Source organism: Cynocephalus volans, chromosome 4 (genome assembly GCF_027409185.1).
Source record: "Cynocephalus volans isolate mCynVol1 chromosome 4, mCynVol1.pri, whole genome shotgun sequence".
In the NCBI taxonomy this organism is placed as follows: domain Eukaryota; kingdom Metazoa; phylum Chordata; class Mammalia; order Dermoptera; family Cynocephalidae; genus Cynocephalus; species Cynocephalus volans.
The window spans coordinates 101,061,669-101,089,020 of record NC_084463.1 but is presented as its reverse complement, the minus strand read 5'-3'; the positions used below and the strand labels follow the sequence as shown (position 1 = coordinate 101,089,020).

Genomic DNA, 27,352 nt, shown 5'->3' with positions numbered 1-27,352 from the left:
TAACAACCATTAAATGAGTGTCAACTATGAACCAAGCACAGTGACAGAGGCTTTATAAACATTTTCATGGACCCACGAACCAACCTTCTATATATATGTTGTTATCCCATTTCACGGCTGAGGAAACTGAAATTCAGAAAGGTTAAATAACTCAACCAAGGTCCCACAGCTAGTTAGTGGCAGAGCCCAGATTATAACCCAGATCTGGTAGATTCTAAAACCTGTTCTCTTTCCAGAACACATACCAAACCTCTGGGTGATGCTTGGATACTGACACCATCAGAACATTTTAAGAAAAGAGAAAAGGAAAGCAAAGGAAAAAAATAATAATACTTAGGTCTTGACTATATTCCAAAATTCTAGCAGAGAAAGCTTTCTGAGGCCTTCAGAAAAAGAAATGCTCCAGTCTTTAAAGAGCCCATTGTCATGGTGAATCTAGGTGAAAGGTATTCAAGTAGTCACTGTATTTACTATCTGTTTTAGTCAGTTTGGACTGCCACAACAAAATACCATAGACTGGGTGGCTTAAATGACAGACATTTATTTCTCACAGTTCTGGTGGCTGAATGTCTGAGATAGGGTGCCAGAATGGCCAGGTTCTAGTAAGGGCTCTCTTTCTGGCTTGCAGATGGCCACCTTCTTGCTGTCTCCTCACATGGCAGAGAGCGCTCTGGTATTTCTTCCTCTTCTTATAGGGGCACTAATCCCGTCATGAAGGCCCCACCATCATGACCTCATCTAAACCTACAAAGGCCCTCATTGCCAATTACAATCCCACTGGCGATTAGGGCTTCAACATAAGAATTTAGGAGGGACACAAACATTCAGTCCGTAACACAATCTATGGAACCAATCCCCCATGGACATCAATGGATGACTATATGGCATATTATATTCTCTAAATTCACTTTCCAAGATGTACAAGGAGCTAGTTATAAATAACCATGCCATAGGATTGCTGCAAGTGTAAGATACTGTCTGTAAAACACTGAGCTCAGTTTTTGGCACACAGTAAGTACTCAGTAAAGGAGCTTTAAAAAGGACAGAGACAGAACACTGTCAATTGGCTAGGAGATAACTGCTCACTGGACTACACTGTATTGCAAAGCTAGATTTTATTTACCATCTTAGATATCAGAGAGAATTTCAAATCAGGATTGGTTCTAACCCCTCTGTTCCCACAGCCACCACTCTGCTGCCGGTGAAGCAGACGACACCACAATAGACTTGACCCCCTCTACTTCTACCCCCTGAACTTACCCCAAACTGCTGGTCAGGAGCAGGCTTCTAGCTCCTCAGAGGGAAGGTTCCCTAGTCCTAGAAACTAAAAAGACAACCTTCTCGCTTAGCATATCACTGGGAGTAGTGAAAGGAGCACATATTTTAAGACAGATCAGCTTGCTATAATAGAAAGCACATATACTTTGAAATCATAAAGACCTGAGTTCCAATCTTTCCTCATCTCTTAAAAGCTGTATACACTGGCCAAGTCACATAACCTGAATTAAAACACCACAATTCCTTTATCTGTAAAAGAAGAGTACTTCATAGTACTTTATAATTAATAAGATTATATATAGTACCTAGCATGTGCTTGCCAGTGTTAACTAATACTTTTTAACATAACCATTACTGTTACTAGTTACTAACAATAATAAAAAATGTTTACTCTAATGCACTATATTTGGCATTTGTTTACAAATTATCTCTCTTGATCTTCCATTTCCAGCAATGTAGAAGAAAAGATAACCTGAAAATCTGCCTACTGCACAATATCTAGAAGAGCTGGATAAAGTATAACAAACATCTTATTCTTAGGCAGAGTTAAGATCTTAAAAAAGAAAAAAAAAAAAAAAAAAAAAAGAATCCCCAGGGGTCAAAAAATGAAGAGGAAACTAAAAATCAGGAAGTCTTAGCAGTGACCTGACACTTGGCTGTTCTAGGAAGGTTTTCGGTCTGGGCAATCAAAGGGCTTGCTTTTTATAGCCAACAGGGTAGGAGATAAGGCTTTGGGCCCTGGAAAGGCCAAGAGCTAAAACCCAAATTCCCCTGTATAAAGCTGGGATCTTAGTCATATTGCCAGTTTTAAAAACAAAATTGACCCAAAGTACAGAGATACAACAGGGAAGCTTTGGTTAAAAAAGAAAAAGTCTCCCTATGAATTTGAAACTTTGGCCTGTGTAAAGTTTGAATTTATACTACGTGTGTCAAGTTTATACTACCTGTGTGGTCCTAGAATCTCCAGAAGATAAATTAACTTAAAACATAGTTAAGGCTGATAATATTCCTTGGTGATTAGTAGAAACAAAAAAAAATCCTCCCTCCCTCTAGAGGAAACAACTCATTTAATTCTTACAACTGTCCTATGAAGTAGATAATATTATAACAGTTTATGAAAGAAATTTAGTTTAGGGGGGTTAAGCAACTTGTTCAAAGTCACCCAGCTATTATCTGACAGAGCTGGGATTTGAACCAGATTGTTGTTCATTCAGTCAAAACACATTACCAAGTTCTACGAAGTGCCAAGCAGAGATAAGGTCTGTTCCCTTTCCAGTATATCACACTGCCTAAACTTCTTTGTGCAGATCAATAGATAAATGCAACTGTTTTCTTCCATCTCAAGTTTAGCAAATCTAGTAAGACTGAAGGCAGCCAGGATCACAGCAAATAGGAAACCAAAGCCCCACAATATTCCCCTGGGCTCTGTCTGCCAAAGCAAATCAGTCACCTCTGGCAAAGAAACTCAGGTTGCTAGAATGCTCGGAACCGGGGAAAGCAACAAGCTCCCTGAGCTAGTAGGGTGTGGGGTACTGTCCCATGGGTCCTGGTTACTGGATTAATTTTATTAGAATAAATATACAATATAAGTTCAAACAGAAAATATTTACTTCTAAGCTTAAATAATAAGGACAATGAAGCTGTTGTCATTAAAACAACATACGAGATTGAAAGTTAGGAATAACTGCTACAGACATATCAGGCTCAACTCCAATGGATTTCTGAATGTTATTTTGGTAGCACGGCACTGAGAAAACCCTGATTTAAAACATAAGCTGCTGCAAATGGTAGCAAGTTTTAGAAAAAATTAACATGCATTCTTAGAAGTGTAAGTTAACACCCTGATCTTTTTACATGTATGTGGCGCTTTATGAAAATAGTTCTCAATATTTTCAAATAATCAAATTGAATATTTGAGGACTCTCTGAAACACTCTCCTACCATTCTTGTAGAGCAATGTTTGGAAACAACCAGACAATGAGTTCTCTGAGATCCCTCCACTCTCGTCTTAGAAGGCTATACAGCATACATAGCAAAGTGCATAAGGAGGAGTTATAAGGGGGAACTGGTACATTCCACAGCTTCCACTCACTGCCATTGACTCTTTTCTGGGGCAAAACTCCCCCATCTTCCCACCCCTAATCCTGCCACCAAGACCTTAATCTACTTTTCGATCCTCCTTTTCTACTTTTTCCCTTTTCTATTCCTTACTCCAGCTAAGCTCAAGTATTGACTGGATCCTGTAAGGTCAAGAATTGACTATAACTTATTTCCATGTGCTTGTTTATACCGTTACTGTATCTCCACTTTGACTTATATTCATTAATATTTTTGAAGGCTTATAATGTGCTAAGCACCATGCTAGACAATTTACGTTTTCTCATTAGCTTCCATTGCCATACATCCTATTCATCTTTACTTATTTGTAAATAACAATAATCATTATTAATCACTGACTTTGTGCCAGGTATTATATGTTGAGTGTCTTACAGTAGCTTATGTAATTCTTACAGCAGCCCTATGAAATAGGGTAATTGCCCTTATTTTATACATGAGAATACTGAGGCTCTGGAAGGTCAGAAACTTGCCTAAAGCAATTAAGTGAGAGAATGCTTCCTGGAAAAGTGCTGAGTTCAGAGTTGAGTTCTTAAGGAATAAGGCAAAGTTACCAGGGGACAATGTCATTCCAGACAGAGGGACAACATATATAAAGGCAGAGAAGTAGAAAACAGCTTGGTATACAGTTCAGGAAAAAGATCAGCCTTCAGAATAACCAGACCTGGGTTCAAATATCTAATTTTGTTGTTTTGTGGCCTCTGACTATGATCTTCACATCTGTGAAATGGTGATAATAAGCTGTACTGTGCAGAATTGCTTTAAGGTTAAAGTGAAATAAGGTATGTGACAGTGCCCAGCACAGGCTAGGCCCATGGTGAGTACTCAGTAAACAAATGTTACCACCCTTCCTTCCAACTAGTTGACAATTCAATGTCCCTTAGTCTCAAGATTTTTTTTGGCAGCTGGCCAGTACAGGGATCCAAACCCTTGACCTTGGTGTTACAATACCATGCTCTGACCAACTGAGCTAACTGTCCAGCCCTCAAGAATGTTATTTCCATCTCTACCGGACTTCAGACATATCTTTTCTAAGTTCCCAAGCTTTACCAGGACTTTTGGAGGTGTAGTATACCAGAAGTCATTCAGCAAGTTATTTGGTAACATCCTTAACCACCATTTCTCAATATGAGAGCCATTCTCATGCCACTCACCTGTGTAGGCCATGTTCTTAGGGTTGCCATAAGGAGCCCCAGGCTGCACGGGGCTGTAAACAGGGTTCATTGTGGAAGACTGAGGATCCTACAAAGAAAACAAAGAAAACAGCATTGATTATTGATTGCTCATTCTCCCTGACATCAGTTTTTCCTCTATAATTTTCTGTTTATGCTCAAAGAGAAGCAAAGAGGACTAAACAAAGGGAGGGAGGGAAGGAGGGAGGGAGGGAGGAGGGAGGGAGGAGGGAGGGAGGGAGGGAGGGAGGGAGGGAGGGAGGGAAGGAAGGAAGCAAGGAAGGAAGGAAGGAAGGAAGGAAGGAAGGAAGGAAGGAAGGAAGGAAGGAAGGAAGGAAGGAAGGAAGGAAGGAAGGAAGGCCAAGTCAAAATAAAGAGCCCATTCGTTTGTACTTGGTTCTATGCTAGATACTTTTCCCATCTTACAGATGAAAACACTGAGGAGCAGAGAACTTGCCTAATGTCAACCCAGGCATTTTGGCTCTCAGTTCAGTTAGTCTCACTATCCCAAAGATAGCTCTGCCACCACAGTACTGTGTGACATTCATTGGCCAAGTCACTTTCCTTCTCTGGACTTCAGTGTCCTGAAGTAAAATGAATTAGTTTAGGATCTCTGAGGTCCCGTCTAATTCTAATGATGCAAGTACAAGAGCTGGAAAAGAATGCACTTCTAAGTTCACTAAGGTAGCCAAGGTGCCTGGTGATGAGCACACAGACTGCTGGAAGGAAACACAGCAAGTGTCTCATCTGCTCCTTGCACTTGCAGAGGACAAAATACCAGTTACTAGTAGCTTTAAAAAAGGGGGGAGAAATTTATTGCCACTAATCATTTTTAAAGCAAACAAGGAAATGTCGCCAGGATATCTTTCCAAATTTATTCAAGAGCAAAAAATAAACTTGGAAATTTCTGTGCAATAAGTATCACCTGCACAAGTGCTTTGTTAATTATCTTAATGAAGAACATTCTTCATTATGATTAATGGAAAATCTGTCATTACATTCTATTAGCTAGCCAATTGGTCCCACCTTGTTTAGGGAGCCATTTCTTACACATAGCCTGGCACATGTTTGAAAACGTGCCTCCAAATATACTATTTATACTTCATACAAACCAAACAATTCCTTCCTAACTAGGTTCACATGATAGATGGGCAATTTTTTAGGCCATTAACTTCTCCTGTACCACCTCAAGACAGGAAACAAGTCAAATGTTGAAGGCAGGCAGTGAACAGCTGGCTTGATGACAACTGCTCTGTGATTAATTAGTCTGTCCAGGGTTCTGGAATAAAAGGTGGAGAAAATACGAGCTCCCAAGGAGAGGAAGCTGGGGCCATCAGACAGGCAAAAGGGAAAATGCCACTGGTCCATTTCAGAGGATAGAACTTCCTGAAATGTATCCAATGTGCTGCTCTGGCAAACCACCCCAGGGCAAGAGGCTAGATAAAACTACCATCGACAACAAATTGAAAGAAGAGCAACTTCAGGATGAAAATTAAAGGAGGCACATATATTTCAGCTCAACACAAGGAAAAAATATTCTCATAGCTAGAGCTATCTAAGAATACTCTCAAATAACGCTCTAAATATAAGCCTTCTCCTCACAGGGTACTGAAAGAATTAAGAGAGATCATAGACATTAAAATAAGTTGCAAACTGTAAAGTGACGTGCAGATGTAAACAGTGATGATGTGATAATGATGCTGATGGTTGTACACTTTCCCTACCTTGGATCTCACTTCTATTTAACTGGTTCTCTGCCCAATAAGCCAAGGTGAGGAAGACTGTTGCCACGGTTTGAATGTGTCCACCAAAATCCATGTGTTACAAACTTAATCACCATTGCAACAGTATTAGAGGTAAGAACTAAAGAAGTGATTAGGCCATAAGGGATCTGCCCTCATGAATGGATTAATGCCATTATTGCAGGAGTGGGCTGATTATGGCAAGAGTGGGTTCCTTATAAAAAGATGAGTTTGGCCCCCTCTCGCTCTCTCTTTGCCCTTCCCCTCTTCCTCCATGAGATGATGCAGCAAGAAGGCCCTTGCCAAATGACAGCACCTTGATATTGGACTCCCCAGCCTCCAAAACTGTGAGCCAATAATTTTCTGTTCATTATAAATTAACCAGTCTGTGGTATTCTGTCATAGCAGCACAGAATGGAGTAAGACAAGTGCTAAGCAGCACAACTGGCCCTGTAAACATGTGAGAACTCTCCTACTGAAAAGGCATTCTGTGTTGCTGATTGGATCAAGTATGAAATTGCTTTTCATAATCAAACAAACTCATCAGCTTTGAAACTAGTATCCTGCTGCTCAAAAATGAGGGCCACACACACACACAAGATCATGCCTGCGGCAGCACTCCATAGCAACATCAATTCCAATCCCAACTAATGACTGACAGAAATGAGATTTGCCAGGGGTTCAAATTTTGGAATAAGAACATGACAGTCACTTCTGGGGAGCTACTCGAGGGCAGACAGGGTTTCCAGCTTCTAAAGGAAGGTCAGCCTTTTATGACAGAATCTATACACTCTCAGTAGTTTCAGGGATAAGCTAAAAATGAGTAGGAAGATCACAAGTGCTACAATCAGGCAGATTTAGGTTCAAATCCTGGAACTGCCACATACCAACTGTGAGACCACAGGTAAGTCTCTTAACCTTTCTGAGTCTCAGATTTCTCTAACCCCAAAATGGAAAAGAATAGCATATACTTTGTAAAGGTATTTTTTTTTTAATGACAGGTTTATTGAGGTATAATTTCCTTATAGTAAAATTTACCCCTTTTAGGTATACAGTTCTATGAGCCCTGAAAACTATATTCAGTTGTACAAATATCACCACAATCAAGAAGAAAGTATTTTCATCGTACCAAAAAGTTTTCTTATACCTTCATAATCAATACTCTCCCCTTGATTCCCAGCCCTTGGCAACCACTGATCTGTTTTCTGTTATTATAAGGAATATACACATACACATACACAGACACACGCACATATCCTCGTACACTAAATAACTGGACATTATTATTATTCTTATTTCAGATAAGATTAAAATGAGCTGTTGAGAAAAAGCATAATAATCATAAAAATAGATCGGGCTGCACATTTCCTGTATTTTCATCTATTTCCAGATGGAGAGTCTTGAGCAGTCCTGCCCAACAGAACTTTCTGTAATGATGGAAATATTTTATATCTGTGCTTTCCAATGTAATAGTAGCCATTAGCCACATGTGCCTATTAAGCAATTAAAATGTGGCTGGTATAAAGGAAGTGAATTTTCAGTTTAATTTTAATTAATTTAAATTTAAATAGTTACATGCTACCATTCATTCAGAAGCACATTTTATTCAGAAAAAACAGTATTTCAATATATATATTTTACACATATATTTTACAAAGATAACATTCAACTACACTCAGAAAGTACCTCATACTTCTCAAAGGGCTTCCAATTAATTATATCATTTCACAAACCACAGATAAGAGAATTTTAGAACTGGAAGTAACCATAAATTTAGCTAAATAAACTGACTCCTCATTTTACAGATGAAAAAGTGAGGCTGAGAAAAGGCAAATGAATGGTCCAAGGTCACAAAGCAATGGACAGAGTTAAAACTAGCACCCCAAATGGATCAAAGACCTTAACGTAAGAGCTAAAAATAAAAACCCCTTAAAAGAAAGAGGAAAAATAGGCATAAGCCTTTATAACCTTGGATTTGGCAGTGGTTTCTTAGATATTATACCAATAGTATACAAACAACCAAAGGGAAGAAAATAGATAAAATTGGATTCATCTAAACAAAAAACTTTTGTACTTTAAAGAACACCATCAAGAAAGTGAAAAGACAATTCAAAGAATGAGAGAAAATATTTGCAGATCATATAGGTGATAAGGGATTTCCATTTAGAATATATAAAAAACTCTTACTGCTCAGCAATAAAAAGACAAATAATCCAATTAAAAACAGGCAAAAAATCTGAATAGATAGTTCTCTAAAGAAGATATACAAATGGCCACGATGCGCCATAAAAAGATGCTCATCAAAACCACAATGAGCTATCACTTCACATCCAACAGGATGGCTATAATCAAAAAGACAGATAATAACAAGTCCAATTCACCCTGATAGTATGTCTTAAAACACAACTGGATTTAAGGGTATTACTCTCCTCAAAAGCCTTGAGAATAAAATCCAAACTCCTTCACACGGTATACAAGACTCTTCATGCTCTATCTGGGATGGGGCTCAGGAATCTATGTATTTAAGTTCCCAAGGGGATTTTGATGCCTAAACAGTTTGAGGACCACTGCCTTAGACTTCCCTTCCCAAATGCCATTTCTCTCATACAAGCTTGATACAGGAATTCAGATACAGTGGTAAACAAGAACAACAGAAATTCCTGCTTATAGGGCTGGCCCGTGGCTCACTCGGGAGAGTATGGTGCTGATAACACCAAGGCCACAGTTTTGGATCCCTATGTAGGGATGGCCGGTTAGCTAACTCTGGAGAGTGTGGTGCTGACAACACCAAATCAAGGGTTAAGATCCCCTTATTGGTCATCTTTTTAAAAAAAATAAAAAATAAAAATAAATTCCTGCTTACATTCTAGTTGGAAGGGGTGAGGAAGAGACTGAATTTTTTAAAAAATGGAATATATTGTATATCAGATGGCAATAAATGCTATAAAGAAATCCACTGAGGGTAAGCAGGGAGTGCCAAGAACACAGGCTGCAATTTTATATAAAATGGTTAGAGAAAGTGTCACTGAGTGACAGCTGAGCAAAGACCTAAATTAAGTTGAAGGAGCAAGCCGTGCAGGTCTCTGAGGGGAAACTGTCCAAGTAGAGGAAACAGCAAATGCAAACACCCTGAAATGGAAGCCTGTTTGAAGAATGGTTTAGAGGCCAGATTGGCTGGAGTGGAGTGAATGAAGGGGAAGACTAGGAAGTAAAATCAGATGTAATGAGAGCCAAATTATGCAGGGCCTTGTAGGCCACTATAAGGGCTTTGTTTTTTATTCTAAATGAGATGGGAAACCATTGGGATATTTTGAGCAGAAGAGTGAAATGATTTAACATCATTTTAAAATTACTCTGTTGTGCTGATATCACACAGCAGGAAGGCAAGAGGAGAAGTAGGGCAATCAGTTAGGCTATTCGAATAGTCCAGATCAAAGATCATGATTGAACTAGGGTGGCAGCAGTGATGGTGGTGGTGGAAAGTAGTCATATTTTGGGTATATTTTGAAGAACAAGCCGACAGGAATTGCTAATGGATTGAATACAGGGTAAGAAAGAGTAAGAGAGGAAAAAAGACATCAAGGATGACTCCAAGGCTGACTTAAGAAACTGGGATGATAAAAATGCCACTTACTGGGATGAGAACTATGAAGGAGCAGGTTTTGGGTGAAGAACTGAAATTTGGATTTGGATTTAGAGATGCCTAAGAATTCTGCTTAGAACTATGCTTGATATACAATAAACACTCATAGGAGTTCAATATTAGGAACATTATAAATATTACCTCTACTATCAGCAGCTATCATTTATTGAACACCTACTATGTGACAGGTACTATGCTAGGGACTTATTAAGTCCCCATAAGTCTCATAAGGTCATAATAGCCTTGTAATAAATAGGTATTATTATTTTTACCATATTACAGATAAGTCAACTTAAGTCCAGAGAAATGAAGTGACTCTCCCAAGGTCTCATAACTAAGAAGTGAGAAAAAGTCAGTTTCAAGCCCAGGTCTGCCTGATTCTAATGTCCAAGCTACCTCCACTGTACTAGATGAGTCTCCCAGTGTCCCTAGTCTTCCAGCCCAGCACTAGATTCTTCTCTGAAACAGCAGGCCTTAAATCCTCCTTCAACTCAGGGGACCTTGTGCTCTGCTTGGACCCTGATAGATACCACCATAGAAGCAGTTCATATCCACCACAGTACCTGACACCTACTGGACATACCTGGGCAGTTATAAGACAGTAAAAGCATTGCCTGTCTGCTTTCTATTCCTGCCAGCTGCCTAGAATCTTAGCTGCCATATGCTACTCATTTAACCTGACTTCATTTTAAAAGTGAGATAAACTTAGTGGAACCTCCACTGTGCAAGTCCTGCCTATCTACCTCTCCAGAGTCAAGTATGGAGTTGAACCATAGTAGTCTACATTACTTGTACCAGAAAACACAATTCTGCAATGGCTTCTCATCTTATTCAGAATAAAATCCAAAGTTCTTATAAAAACCTACAAGGCCTTATATGATCTGGCCTTGCATGCCTACCTCTCTGGTTCTAACTCCTACCACTATCCCCTTGTTTTCTCCACTCCAATCACAAAGAGCTCCTTGTTGTTCCCTGAACACACCATGCATGCTCATGCTTCGTTCTCCCTGGATATCCAAATGGCATGCTCCCTCACTTCATTCAAGTCTCTGCTCAAATGTCACCTTATCAGAAATGCCTCCCTTAACCAACCTAAAATAGCTCCTCCATGTACTGTTATTCTGTCCTCTCATCCTGCTTTACTTTTCCTATTGACACCTGTCTTAGTACATTTCTCAAAATACCTGAAACTGGGTAATCTGTAAGGAACAGAAATTTATTTCTCACAGTTCTAGAGGCTGGGAAGTGCAAGACGGAGGGGTATGCATCCGGCAAGGGCCTTCTTGCTGCATCATCCTATGGCAGAAGGTGGAAAGGAAAAGAGAGAAACCACTCCCAAAAGCCGTTTTTAAAAAGGCATAAAACCCATCCATGAGGGGAAAGCCCTCTCGGCCTAATTACCTCTTAAAGGCCCCATACCCCAATACCATTACATTGGCAATTAAATTTCAACATGAGTTTTGGAGGGAACAAACATTCAAACCACAGTAACATCTATCACTGTCTGATATATTTTCTTGCTTATTTGTTTAATCTTTCCCCCATTAGAGTAAGTTCCATAAGAAAAAGGATTCTGTTTATTTTTGTCTTGTATCCCCAGTGCAAAGAATATTACCTGGCACATACAGGCACTAAATACATAGTAGTTTAATGAATAATAAACCATCCTTCATGCTTCTCCAAAAGACAACTATGTAAAAAGCTCTAAGGTGCCTGGTAGTTCTTGGCATATCCCAATGAACTACTTGTCTCTGCATTTCTCCAGCATCTACTTCCAATGCTCAGAAGCCTCTCTTCGGAGCTCATCTTGGACTGAACAAGCAGTGGTGATGTGTGAGAGGAAAACAGAAGTGATAAAGACTTCCCTCCTGATGAAGCTGGTTTTAACTCCCAGACTTCTACCCACTGTTCTGCAAGTGGCTTCCAGCTGCCCTCAAAACACCTGGAATACACTGCAGCAAAATCTATCAGCATAAAATGACAAGAAAAAAAAAGTATCAATTGCACAATAGGTTGCAGTGTTAAAAAAACATTTTTTTTAACTAATTAAAATTACTTTTAAATTAATTAAAACCATTTTGGAATTTTCAAAGAATTTTACCATTTACAAAGTGTCTTACAGTTTACAATGAGATTTTATTTTATTTTTTTTTCATTTTATTTTTATTTATTTTTTTTTTAATTTTATTTTGTCGATATACATTGTAGCTGATTATTGCTCCCCATCACCAAAACCTCCCTCCCTTCTCCCTCCCCCACTCCCCCCCAACAATGTCCTTTCTGTTTGCTTGTCATATCAACTTCAAATAATTCTGGTTGTTATATCTTCTCCCCCCCCCCCGGTTTGTGTGTGTGTGTGTGTGTGTGTGTGTGTGTGTGTGTGTGTGTGAATTTATATATTAATTTTTAGCTCCCTCCAATAAGTGAGAACATGTGGTATTTCTCTTTCTGTGCCTGACTTGTTTCACTTAATATAATTCTCTCAAGGTCCATCCATGTTGTTGCAAATGGCAGTATTTCATTCGTTTTTATAGCTGAGTAGTATTCCATTGTGTAGATGTACCACATTTTCCGTATCCACTCATCTGATGATGGGCATTTGGGCTGGTTCCAACTCTTGGCTATTGTAAAGAGTGCTGCGATGAACATTGGGGAACAGGTATACCTTCGACTTGATGATTTCCACAGACACACTGACCAATGGAATAGAATAGAGAATCCAGAAATCAACCCACACACTTACTGCCATCTGATCTTTGACAAAGGCACCAAGCCTATTCACTGGGGAAGGGACTGCCTCTTCAGCAAGTGGTGCTGGGATAACTGGATATCGATATGCAGGAGAATGAAACTAGATCCATACCTCTCACCGTATACTAAAATCAACTCAAAATGGATTAAGGATTTAAATATACACCCTGAGACAATAAAACTTCTTAAAGAAAACATAGGAGAAACACTTCAGGAAATAGGAGTGGGCACAGACTTCATGAATACGACCCCAAAAGCACGGGCAACCAAAGGAAAAATAAACAAATGGGATTATATCAAACTAAAAAGCTTCTGCACAGCAAAAGAAACAATTAAAAGAGTTAAAAGACAACCAACAGAGTGGGAGAAAATATTTGCAAAATATACATCTGACAAAGGATTAATATCCAGAATATATAAGGAACTCAAACAACTTTACAAGAAGAAAACAAGCAACCCAATTAAAAAATGGGCAAAAGAGCTAAGTAGGCATTTCTCTAAGGAAGATATACAAATGGCCAACAGACATATGAAAAAATGCTCAACATCACTCAGCATCCGGGAAATGCAAATCAAAACCACATTGAGATACCATCTAACCCCAGTTAGGATGGCTAAAATCCAAAAGACTATGAACGTTAAATGCTGGCGAGGCTGCGGAGAAAAAGGAACTCTCATACATTGTTGGTGGGACTGCAAAATGGTGCAGCCTCTATGGAAAATGGTATGGAGGTTCCTTAAACAATTGCAAATAGATCTACCATACGACCCAGCCATCCCACTGTTGGGAATATACCCAGAGGAATGGAAATCATCAAGTCGAAGGTATACAATGAGATTTTAATCATTATCTCACTTGATCCTTTGAAGCAAGCAATGGAAAGATTATTAAGTTCATTTGACAGATAAATTAAAGCTTAAAGGTTTAATGCCTTCTGGGGTGGATACTATAGGGAAAGGAGAAAGATAGTATGTGCCCAAAGAAGACTGGGTGGGAAATTTTAAAAGTTAAATAAAAATGTCAGAATTAATACAGAGGGGAGGAACTTCGGGAACAGCCAAACTGCTCAGCAAACCCTTTCCCCAAAAAGCAAAAATAAAACTGGACAGAACAACCATTTGGGCCTCTGAAAATTAACCAAAGGCATATATCAAAGTGAGAAATGTTTATTCAAGAAAAACTACTGAGCCATGTTAAGAACAAGAGTCTGTGGCATTTTAGCTTGGGGCTCCCCTATTCCCCAACTCCCAGCTCCCTGGGGTTAATTCTACAAGGACAGGCCAAAACAGGCCAAGAGGACTATAGCTACCAGAGTGGGATGACTTAATTTGAAGCTGAGCACAGAAAATCCCATGCCCAGAGTCAATGTCAAAAACAATAGTGAGACAATCTGGCGGACAACAGCAAACAATCCAGGAAGGCTACTACTGCAGCTACTCTGAGGTCATAATACTAGCTGGAGTAAGGCAATAGACCTGTGGATAAGCCAGAAATTTAAAAGGGAGTTCTGAGGAACAAGACAGCCATAGTGGGTTTTGATAAGCTTTCATGAGATCCCTAGTGGTCTCTAAGGTTTCACACTTGCTAAAAAGAAACTAGAGGGGGTCCTTGCTATCTATTGACCCTGGATGAATGTAAGGCCTTGAACACACCAAACTAAAAGCTAGAGCAGAATTATAAATTGCCTGAACTTTGAATGCATTTCTTTTTTTTTTTTTTTTTTAAAGATGACCGGTAAGGGGATCTTAACACTTGACTTGGTGCTGTCAGCACCACGCTCAGCCAGTGAGCGAACCGGCCATCCCTATATGGGATCCGAACCCGGGGCCTTGGTGTTATCAGCACCGCACTCTCCCGAGTGAGCCACGGGCCGGCCCTGAATGCATTTCTTAAACCACATACAGATCCATCAGCAATGAGTAGAGACCTTCTTGGCCTAGAGTTTATTTTATTTATTTATTTTTTTCAAAAAGATGACCAGTAAGGGGATCTTAACCCTTGACTTGGTGTTGTCAGCACCATGCTCTCCCAAGGGAGCTAAGCAGCCATCCCTATATAGGGATCCAAACCTATGGCCTTGGTGTTATCAGCACCACACTCTCCCAAGTAAGCCATGTGCCAGCCCTCTGGCCTAGAGTTTAAGCCCAACCCTGACCAATCATTGGCTGACCTCTAATCCGTGCTGACCCTGGGGTGAACTTTAGGAAACCAAGTTTTAAAATTAAAACAAAAATTCAAAAAATATAACCAGAGACATCAGCAGTCACACACTATAAAGGAGACAGACTCTACAAAAGAGGCTAAACAGCTGCCAAACAAAAAACCCCAGGAATAACACCTGCCCTGATGGAGGGAATCTGAATCAAGAGTTGCTACAATATATTATCTAAAATATGTAGTTTTCAACAACAAGAAAATCATGAAATATGCAAAGAAACAATAAACTATGGGCTGTTTATGGGTAAAAAAACCAACCAGGACACAATAGATTTTGTCTCTGAGGGGGCCCAAATGTTAGAATCAACAGTTAAATATTCAAAATAGCTATTATAAATATTAACTAAAGAAAACCATACTTACAATCAACTATGTCCCAATAAAAAATAAAATAAAAAAAAAACTATACTTAAAAAATTAAAGGAAAGTATGATGACAATGACTCATCAAATAGAGAATATCAATAAATACAAATTATAAAAAATAATCCAGTGGAAACTGTATTCTGAAATGAAACATTCAGGAGGGATTCAACAGCAAAATTAAGCTGGCAGAAAAAAGAACCACTGAACTTGAAGACAGATCAACATAGATTATGCAACCTGAAAAACAATAAGAAAAAAATAAAGAAAAATAAACAGTCTCAGAGACTCATGAGAACCTATCAAGCAAACCAACATACAAGTAATGGGATTCCCACAAAGAGAAGAGAAAGAAAAGTGGGAAGAAAAAAATTGAAGATATAATGGCCAAAAAGTTCCCAAATTTGACTAAAACAAAACAAAACAAAACAAAAAACAAACACTAAACTATATATCCAGGAAACACAATGAACTCCATGTTGGATAAACACAAAAAGATATACAACTAGACACATCATAGTAAAACTACTGAAAGTCAAAGAGAAAATTTCAACAGTGGAAAGAAAAGACTACTCATCATCAGATAAAAGGGAACAAGAATAAGATTATCAGAAATAATGAAAGCCAGGAGGCAGGGGGATGGTACTCAATGTGCTGAAAGAAAAAAGCCTGTCAACCAAGAATTCTAAACCCAGCAAAACCATCCTTTGAAACTGAAGGCAAAATAACCACATTCCTAGATAAATAACTGAAAGAATTCATTGTTAGCAACCTGCCTTTCAAAACATACTTCAGAATTACTAAGACTGAAAGGAAGTGATACTAGACAATAATTCAAATTTACAAACAGCACCAATAAAGGTGATTATGTAGATACATATATGAGATAGCATGAATTTTTTTCTCTTAATTGATTTAAAAGACAACTGCATAAAACAATTAACTCTAAAATTGTATTGTTGGTTTTACAATATATAAAGATGTAATTTATACAGAAACAAGTCCAAAGTAAAGGAGTGTGAGAATGGAGCTATATTGGAGCAAAGTTTCTGTATTTTACTGAAATTAAGTTGGTTTGTATCTCAAGTAGATTGTGTTAAATACAATAAATTATAATAAATCAAGATGCATATTTAATCTCCAAAACAACCACTAAGAAAATAAATTTAAAAATTTAAAAGTAACAATATCAGCAATAAATAGGAACAAACTACTGATACATGTCATAACATGGATTAACCTTAAAAATATTATGCTAAGTGGAAAAGCCAGAGCAAAAGACCATAAATTATAAGAGTCCAATTATATGAAATGTTCAGAAAAAGCAAATCCATGAGGAAGACAGTAGACTTTTGGTTGTCTGAGACTGGAAGTAGAAATGGGGATTGATTGCAAATGGAAACAAGAGATTTCTTTGGGACAATAAAAATGGTCTAAAACTGGATTTTGGTAATAGTTACACAGCTCCGTAAATTTACTAAAAAACACTGAATTGTACACTTAGGGTGAATTTTATCATATACAAATTTTGCCTCAATAAAGCTGGTAAAAACACAAGTTGGTGATTCAAGAAATAGTTACAGGTTTTTTAATAAACTAAAATGGATTAAGTCATTTAGTTCAACACCCTCATTTTATACACATAAACTGTTACTTCCTGTGCCAGGCCCTGTGCAAGGTGTTACAGATTCAGAGGGAGCAGGACACAATTTCTGTTCCTGGGGTATTTTTATGAGGAGACTTCCATGGAAACTGGCAATTAATGACAATATAGTACTATTATTATACTTAGTACTAGAATTTCAAGAAAGAACAACTAAACGGGGGGAGGGTTACTATGACTGCCACCAGGTGGCAATATGCTCAGTTAGTGAATTCTATTTCCCAACCTCCCAGAAGTTAGGTGTGGCTATCTGATTAGCTCTGCTCAATGAGATGTAACTGAAATACTGTATAGAACCTCTGGGAAGATTGTTTAAAGAAAACTGTTAGTTGGGGAAGGTGCCCTTCCTTCTTGCTCTTCTCTCTCCCTTTTACCCTTTTCTGCTACCTAGAAATTAGAACATGACGACTGGAGCTCAGCAGCCTTCTTTTCCATGAAGCAACCTTAAAAATGGAAGGCTTAAACCAAATGGAACATTTCAGCCCTGGATTACATACCTCTGTACTCTTTTTACAAGAGAAAATAAAACCTTATATCTTTAAACTACTATTATTTTAGACTTCTGTTATATGTAGCCAAATCTAATCCTATTTAACTGGGTGGAGAAATACAGGTTTCAAAAACGTGTCTTTTGATCTATAAGGGAACTTCAAAAAGTTCGTGGAAAATGGAATTAAAAGATAAAAATAAAAAATATAAACTTTATTTCTCAGCATAAATTCCATCAAGTTCAAGACATGTTTGTAAGTGATGATACCAGCCATTCAGTCCATCCCTAAAAGAATTGAGGGTCCTGGGAATTTAACCATGTTAATGCAATTTTTTTCCACATCATTAACTGTGAAAAAGAGTACCCTTTAAAGATTTTTTAAGATTAGGAAACAAAACAAACTCAGAGGGAGTCAAGGTGGATGCCTAACGATTTCCCATCAAAAACTCTCATAAAATTGCCCTTGTTTGATGAGAGGAATGAGCAGGAGCATTGTCATGGTGGAGAAGGACTCTATGGTGAAGATTTCCCTGGTGTTTTCTTGCTAAAACTTTGGCTAACATTCTCAAAACACTCTCATAATAAGCAGATGTTATTGTTCTTTGTCCCACCGGAAGGTCAACAAACAAAATGCCTTGGGCAGCCAAAAAAACTATTGTCATAATCTTTGCTCTTGACCAATCCACTTTTGCTTTCACTGTACCACTTCCACCTCTTGATAGCCATTGTTTCGGTTGTGATTTGTCTTCAGGATCATGCTGGTAAAGCCATCTCCTGTTACAATTCTTTGAAGAAATGTTTCAAGATTTTGATCCCACTTGCTTAAAATTTCTATTGAAAGCTCTGCTCTTGTCTGCAGCTGATCTGGGTGCAATCATTTAGGCACCCATTAAGAAGAAAGTTTGCTCAACTTTAATTTTTTTAGTCAGAATTGTGTAAGATGAACCAATTGAGATATGGTGTTGGCTATTATTTCAGCTGTTAATCATCAGTCCTCTTCAATTAGGACATGAACAAGATTCATTTTTTCCTCGAAAATTGATGTGGATGGTCTGCCACTGCAGGCTTCATCTTAACATGTCTCATTCTTTCTTAAAATGAGTTATCCATTTGTAAACTGTTGATTTCTTTGGGGCATTGTCCCTATAAACCTTTCATAGAGCATTAATGATTTCTCTGTTCTTCCACCTAAGCTTCCCATAAATTCGATATTTTTTCTTGCTTCAATTTTAGCAGAATTCATGTTGCTCTGATAGCTTTTTTCAAACTGATGTGTTATCCTTCTAAGTGCCTCAAACTAGATCCTGTTTAGAAATGTTATAACAAGTTAGTAGGATATTACTTTGGTGCAAAAAAATTTCCAATCCATGCATAGTTTTTCCATTATATGCATTTTCTATGAACTTTTTGAAAACCCCTTATATATTCTGAAGGACGACAGAATTCTACAGAGAAGGAAGGAGAAGAAAAGGCTATGAGAGAGCAGGACACATTCAGAGAACATTGAGTAATTCTGGAAGGTTGGAGCATCGAATCTGAGGAAAAACGTGGCAGGCATATTATCATTCCTGTCCCATTTCTCAACTGTGTCCACTCAGCTTTAATGAAAGATCTCAGAAAGCCAGTTCATTTTATAATCCCAGAGCTCTCTGAACTTTGTTATAAATACTCATTGCAGCTGTAATTTGCTTGTCCAATTCTATTCTTCCTGCTACATTTTAAGAACCATGAGGTCTATGGACCATATCTGTTTTATTTACTACTTAATTCCTAGAAAAAGGCCTGGTATATAAAAGCAGGGTGTTCTGTAAACATTTGCTGACTAGATGAATGAATGAATGATGAATGAATAGGTGAATAAGAAGAAATCTTTTATTGGAATTCAACACCTTAATTTCACTTCAGAAATTAACTTGTTACCAAAAATATTTTTAAAAACTCAGTTTCAGTGGGTTTTTTCTTAATTCTAACAGTATGATACAAAGAAACCCAAGTTTTATAGTAGCTGTCTGCTTCTTTATACTGTTTGCCAAATGTAATCAGACTGCACACTAGATTTCTGTATTTTATAATTCTGTATACTATATAACATTTTATTTCAGAAAATGTTTCAACTTAAAGATGAAATGGAGGAGAACTCTGATTTCTAGGAATCTGCCAAAGAGGATCTCAATATCTGAAAGACTTCCACAGTTAAGAGAAAGACCTTTTTATGCAAAAGCTCAACAACCAGCTTTCATGCCTGCCTATAAATGAGATGCTCATCTGCAAAATGTCACATTTCAACCACCAGCAAATTCAGCCCGTTAAAATAGCTTTAAGAAAATAGTTTTTTAAAGACACTTTTTAGCTAATCAAAAACAACAAAATTGTATCTTAAGCAAATGCTTGGAAATAATGTAAAATTTCTTCTCAAGGTTTTTTTTTTTAATATTTATTTTTAAGAACAAACAAATTTCAGAGGAAACCTCCCTAAATATAGAATCCAGTTATTCATTAAGCCACACAAGTACCTTGGAGTTACTATGTGCCAGTTCTCTGCCCTTAACAGAGCTCACCTTTTTCGTGGGGAAACCATTGTATATAAGATTGGCTATAATACAAGGTGCTATATTAGAACAAAGTGCTTGAAACGGAGAGAGGATGTCATTTTTCTTGGCAGAAGGGTCAAAGAAAGCTTTCATGGTATAGCACTTAAAAAAAAAAAAGACAACTGGTAAGGGGATCTTAACCCTTGACTTGGTGTTGTCAGTACCATGCTCTTCCAAGTGAGCTAACTGGCCATCCCTATATAGGGATCTGACCACTTGGCCTTGGTGTTATCAGCGTCACACTCTCCCAAGTGAGCCATGGGCGTGCTCTATGGTATAGTACTTTTATAGCTTATAAAGAAGGTGAAAGAGTTAACAACTACCATTTTGCAGGTAAGAAAACAGAAGTTAGACGATTTGCTCAAGGTCCCACAGAGAGTAGAAAGCCAGGGACTCAGAAGTAGGTCTGCAGGCCCCAAGTGCAGTGTCTTTTCCATGACATCATGTTGTTCAACAATCCAGATGTGATACCTAAAATGGCTGTTATTTCAAAATAGCATTTTTCTGCCTTCACTCTTTACAATACAGCAGATTTGATCTTCTTTGAGTTCCCCTGAACATGATATACTCTCTTGCCTCTGAGTCTAGATATGTTGTTCTCTTTGCCTGCAATACCACCCTTCTCCATCATTTCTGGGTTCTCCCTCATGTCCCCTATCCTTTATTCTGGATGATTCTTATTCTTCTTTCAGGGCTCAATTAGATGCTACTTTCTCTGGGAAGTTTCTACAGTATTTATCATACTATAATATAATTGTATTCCAATCCTAACAGTACAGCCCATGAGAGCAGCGATTTGTCTTGATCAGAGTTTTATCCCTAATACTTAGCACCAAGTCAGACACAACCACATCATACAATGACCTTAAATTATCACATACCTCTGAAGCAAAGTCATAATTTGCTGAAAATGGATTGCTGTGGGCAGATTTGTTATTAACACCCCCAGATACAAGAAACAGTGATCAGGAATTTCAGCAATCCTCAGAGTCCCTATTTGATGGTTACTACTTACTAGATGCTATATTTGCAATGCAAATATATAAGCCAGATTTTTATCTTCTTAGATAAAGGCCTGTGGTACAGTATAAAATACTGGTACTCCTTTTCAAAAGCACAACTGCCATGTTACCGACCATCTCTCTAGTTGCAGGGATCTAGTTGAAAGAGCTCTATGGCATGGCACGGTATATGCTATGATCTGAATGTGTTTCCCAAAATTCATGTGTTGGAAACTTAATCCCCAATGCAACACTGTTGGGAGATGAAGCCTTTTGGGAGGTTCTGTATTCATGAATGGATTAATGCCTTTATCAAAGGGCTCAATGGAGGGATTCGTCCTTTTTTGCCCTTCCATCTACTGCCATGTGAGGACACAGCATTCCTCCCCTCCAGAGAATGTAGTGTTCAAGGCACAAATCTTGGAAGCAGACAATGAACATTCCTTGATCTTGGACTTCCCAGCCTCCAGAACTGTGAGAAATAAATGTTTGTTCTTTATAAATTACCCAGTCTCAGGTATTTTATTTTAGTAGCACAAAATGAACTAAGACAACATCCAACAGCCTTTTTTTTTTTTTTTTTTTTTAAAGGAGACAAAACTGAGGCACAGATAAGGGAAAGGACTACCTTAAAAACACATAGCAAGTCAGAGTCTTAGAAAAGGCTCTAAACAAAACCCAAGCCACCTGACTTCAGACTGGAGGCTGTCTACTATACCACCTTGATACCATTCTCTGGATGGACAGATGAACAAACAATGAGATGAAAACAGACAAACGAACAAATCAAATAAGCTATATGACAACACAGTCTCAGTAAAGCCCCTCCCTGCCTTTTGCTGGTCATAAGCCTTCCTGGGCATTTTAGATCCACCTGTCATGACACACAGGCTGAGAGAATCTGGAGAAATTTCAGGTGTTTGTTGAAGAACCCATACAGTCAAGGTGTTCTACCAGAATGTTAGTTCCATGAAGCAAACCCACGAGGACCACTAGACTGGAAATTCTCACAGCAAGTTTATAGCACACAAAGTCACCACCCTTCCCTGGGGAAGCAATATGTGCAAAGTGCCATATAATGGTTAAGAACATAGGTTTTTAAGTCACAGTTAGGAGCTGTGAGGTTTGGATAACTTAATCTCAGTTTCTTCTTCTGTAAAGTGGGAATACTAGTGGTACGTATATCATAAGATTACTGAGAAGATAAATGAGATAATGTATGTCCTGCCTGAGCACATGTAAACACAATAAATGATGGCTTTATCATTATTTCACCTGAGAAAACATCCTCATTACATGCAATTGTCAATAGCCTGGACCTACAATGTCCGTAGGGACCCAAGACTTTGGACTGGCCCTTTTGCAGGTCTAGAGCTTTAGAAGAGTAATTAGAGAGCATCAAAAGAGTAAGGGGAGTGTTAATTTTACCTTGAGGCTATCTACTACAGGAAGGTGATTACCTCCTCATGTATAAAATGAAAATAGTACCACCTAACATAAAGAATTACTATGAAGATGAGCCATGGAGGATGAAAGTAACAAAGTAACATAATCATATCTGTGTTTTAAAGTGATATTTCAAGAGAAGATGGAGGACAGATTGGCAGAAGATAAAAAGAAGGTCTTACAGCAGCTATCCAGGTTAAGAAAATGAGGGTCTGAACTAGAAAGTTAGAGCTGAAACAGAAAAGAAGGAAGAGTATAGGAAATACTGAATTTTGCAGTCAGAACTGATAAGATTTGGAAACTCTTTGTATGCAGGGCTTGAAGAGGGGAAAGTAAGGGGTTTTTAGGCTAAGCACTGAAAGACGGTGCTCATTTTGAACAAGTGGAGGCAAAGATATCCAATGGACACCCGGGAATCTGGAAATACTGACTGGGGAGATGATGACTGCTATGAACTAACTACTCATCAAGCATTATTTTCATTTGCTTAGAGGTTAGCAGAAGTAGTCCAGCGAGGGTATAATGGCGATAAGGATTGAAGGTTATATGGGGGAAGAATAATAGCACAGCAAAATATGCTGTCAGATGTAATTCAGAGCTGAGTAGGGCTCCTAGAAAGCATGTCTTTAGGACCTTCTTAGTCATTAAAGAAGGAAGCCTGCTTGGTTCCCAATATCCTTTCTTCCTTCCATCCATCAGTAAACCTTTACTGAGTGTTTATTTCATAGTAGGCCCAGCATCAGCACTGATGATAAATAAAGATGAATAAGTGATTATACATGCTTTTAAGGACCTCGGAGCTACCTGAGAAGGGGCAGGTAAATTTGGCATGTAAAGAGTCATATAAGGACAGCAATGTGCTACAGCAGAGATGAGCATGGGGTCTATAGAACCTAACTCTGAGTACCCCTTTCTCTAGGATGTCTTCCTTGAATATCATTATCAGCTAACAATTATGGTATGCTTACTATGAGCCAGGCATTTATCTCAGAGCTTTACATGTGTTAACTTCTTTAATTTTCACAACAACTCTATGAGGTAGGTCCTATTTATTATCCATACTTTATGAGTGTGGAAACTGAACAGCCCAGTACATAATGAACTCTTTCCTCTGAGCTCTCATAGTCCTTACAAATTATTTTATATCATTACACAGTACTTTGTATCATCATATTTTTAAAAAATACCCCTTGAGGATAAAGCCATAATTTATTCATGTCTTTATCTCCCACAGGATCCAGCAAAGGACCAAATACATGCTACAGGTATTCAGTATAGTCATGCCCCCCATTCGTGGGAAATTGGTTCCAGGACCCCTCTCCTACCACACCCTGCAGATACCAAAACTCACAGATGCTCAAGTTCCTGAATTTAAAATAACAGTATTTCCATAACCTCTGCAAATCCTCTTATATACTTTAAATTATCTCTAGATTACTTATAATACCTAATACAATGTAAATGCTATGTAAATAATCTTCAGGGAATAAATGATAAGAAGAAAAGGTTTGTACATGTTCAATACAGACTCATTTTTTCCCCAAATGTTTTGATCCATGGTTGATTGAACCCATGGATACAGAACCCACAGATGCAGAATCCGCAGATATGGAAAGCCAAAAGTATTTGCTGAACATCAAAATGACTTTTATAGTCATTCATTGTCCAAGTTTTTACATCAGATCCTAAAAAGCAATCATTTCTTACTCATTCATTCAGCAATCCATAAGTACTCAGTCTGAGCCAATCACTGGTGCTAGACGTAGGAGAAACAAATAAATCAGACACAGACCCTGTCATCAAGTTTATTATGGCAACCACTAATGTCATCTACTATTTAAATGAGCTCTATTTTTTTCAGATGTTAGAACAAGAGACATGTGTGTCTTTTGGCTATTCAAACACTTAGGAATAAAGTATCAGTTGAAAAAATAAATGATTGAATGATGGACACTCTGAATCTTGGACCAGGCCTTGCTCTAGTCTTGGGGAAGCTTAGCACTGAATCTGCTATCAATCCTTAGAAATGAACAAGAATTTCTGGTACTAAATTTACCCTGGCTTCATATACTATGTTATCCTATTTCCCCCTTCACTGCTAATCTATTTATTTTTGATCCTATTATATTAAGCCTATTTTAAAAACTACCTTCTCTAGGAAAAAATGATGGATATATAGAATTTAATCAATTTAACTGAAAATGGTGTAATCAGTCTCTTTACCTTGCCCGTATGCCCTGCTGAAGGTCTGAAGCCAAACCAGGTCCCATGTGCAAGTCAGCAGTGAAGATCTTAACTATTCTGCCTCTGAGCTCTAATAAAGAGGGTATCTTATGGAGGGACTGACTGTATTGCTTCAGAGCAGCCAGAGGCTCTATTCTTCAAAGCCCACCCCCTTCGAGTTTTTAGCTCCCACATTTATGACTAGAGAGGTTCTGGAACTACACCATGTTGGACTATTCACATATCTCTGTCCCTGGCCCACCAGTAGGCAAGTCCCTTAGAATCAATTTCCTTATTTATTCTTTTCTACCTACTATTCAAATGTAAAGTGTTGGGAGAAAGGGGAATCATTATTTGCAATACAATGTGAGTATGGCTGACCAAAGTTTACACAAGCAGTCTTGTAGGCACTGGATACTCAAAACATTGGGGTTTTTTGTTTGTGTATTTTTGTTTTTGTTTGTTTTGTTGGTGGTAAAATACATATAACATAAAATTTACCATTTTAATCATTTAAAGTGCATAATTCTGTAGCATTAAATACATTCACATTGTTATGCAACCATCATCACCATTCATCTCCAGCACTTTTTCATCTTCCTATCCTGACTCTTCAACCCGTTAAATACTAATTCCCCATTCGCCCCTCCCCACCCAGTCCCTGACAAGCACCATTCTACTTTCTGTCTCTATGAATTTAACTATCCTAGGAACCTCATATAAGAGGAATCATATAATACAAGTATTTGTCCTTTTGTGACTGGCTTATTTCACTTGCCATAATGTCTTCAAGGTTCATCCATGTTGTAGCATGAAAACTGATTTTTATTAACATTCCAGATTTCCCATTTCTGATAAAGATGATCACAAACTATTATTCTGACAACGATTTATTAGCTTTTTCAAGATAAAATCAAAAGCTCACAGTAGAATTTTTTTCTCTCCAGTGCCACTGAGATTTCCAGATTAATTTGTAATCTGGAATGAGTATTTCTAAATAGATCATCTAGATGAAGCATCCCGCTACTCTGATAATAAATTCCAACATGTTCATTAGGAAGCAAAATGACCCTCAATAAAAAAGACAATGTAGTACCAATGTTTGAATAAAGAAGATTAATGCCTAGAATATGCTACTCATCTGCTCTGATATAGCCAGACATATTTTCTTGCAGGAGAACAAGTGTGCAACTGTCTAGTTTTTATAATACATCTATAAATATTTCCTATTCCAAAGTAGAATGTTTTTAACATTTGCTAATAAATTTATATTAACCACACTGATGAGTGATAGATTATTTTTTAACCAGCAAGACCAAAGTGAATAAAAGTAAATAATCTTACCACAATCAGAAAAGACCTCCTCCTTTTCATTTGGGGGTCTCATTTGTTTTCTTTCTTTCTTTTTTTTCCTAAGTTACTTAGGCTAATACCATTCCAGTGGGAAGACAAGTTTGGTCATTCATGGTGCAAGCCTGCATGTTTACAGAGCACTCATAATCAAGGGATACTCTTACATGGCTTCTATTCTACCCTTTCATGTGGTATAATTCTTCCCACTGGACTGAGAGTTACTGGGAGACTGTCCTTTCACTTCTACAACTTCAGGATCCATCTAGCACACAGAAGAGCCCTATAATGTTTGTTGAATCGAACTGAATAATTATTTGAGGTACTTATTTTGTTTTTACTCATGATAAAACTGAGCTTTCAGCAACATTATATAACATGCTCAAAGATGCATACCTGCTAAATGACAGACCAGGTTCCCATTGAGTTTCCTAAATGAAACTCGGGTTCCTATTCTTTCACCTCAACCACAATGTTGCTGCTGTTGTTGTTATATAAAAATGACATTCGTTGGTTGAACACTGACCCTGTCTCCAACCTCATCTCGTATGTGGGGTGTAGATCTTTTACCCCAGCTATATTCTGAGAAAAAGGTGTCACAGGAAGGATCTTCACAAGGCAAGCCAAGTCCCCAAACTGACCCCCATAAGCTGGCAAGTTCGACATTTAAATATTTTCCCCAATTTTTTTCCCTATCTGCCCCCTTGTTTACTTCCTTTTTCTTTTGTGTTCATATATGCCTGACCAATTAGTCTGTAAAGTCCATGGAGGACAAAGGCCACATCTGATTCTTCCTTCTATTCTTCTAGCACACAACTTCTCACATCATAGGCACTTTCTGAATGTTTGTTAAATTAAAAATGCTAAAAGTCAAAGAAATAAAAAAGTTTGCTTTTTGACCTCCCAAAGCATTTCCACTGCCTAACAACTCAATGGGGATCGGGGCTGTGATCAGCCTCTCCTTTACGAATAAGAAAAACCCAAAAGAAGAGAAGCAACTTGCCTAGACTTAACCCCGATTCCTCACACTCCAAGTTCAGTGTTCTCTCCATCATGTCATAATGTTCACTATATTTCTTAGAGCCAAGAAGACAGCTGAGGGAAGAAAGGAGGATCAAGATTGACAAAAAGACTGTCACACATTATAAATTAACCACTTAACAACATAAACAGCACATCTTGAAAAAATAAGCAAATATGACATTCACAATCAGAACAAGAGACTTGGCTTAAAATAAACAAACCCACATATAGTGACACTCTGCTCTGAATTATTCCTTATGTAAACCACTTGGAGGATGCATATA

General features: G+C 38.0%; 1 protein-coding gene across 3 annotated transcripts in view; it reads right to left on the bottom strand.

Moving 5' to 3' along the window:
• Positions 1 to 27,352, bottom strand: part of FAM168A (family with sequence similarity 168 member A) — a 188,476-nt gene that overhangs the window by 54,612 nt on the left and 106,512 nt on the right. For all 3 annotated transcript variants that reach the window (XM_063094355.1, XM_063094357.1, XM_063094356.1), the window contains exon 2: positions 4,548 to 4,635. In XM_063094355.1, coding sequence (XP_062950425.1) covers positions 4,548 to 4,617 — 70 coding nt within the window. In that variant the 5' untranslated portion in view covers positions 4,618 to 4,635. The remainder of the gene's footprint in view (positions 1 to 4,547; positions 4,636 to 27,352) is intronic.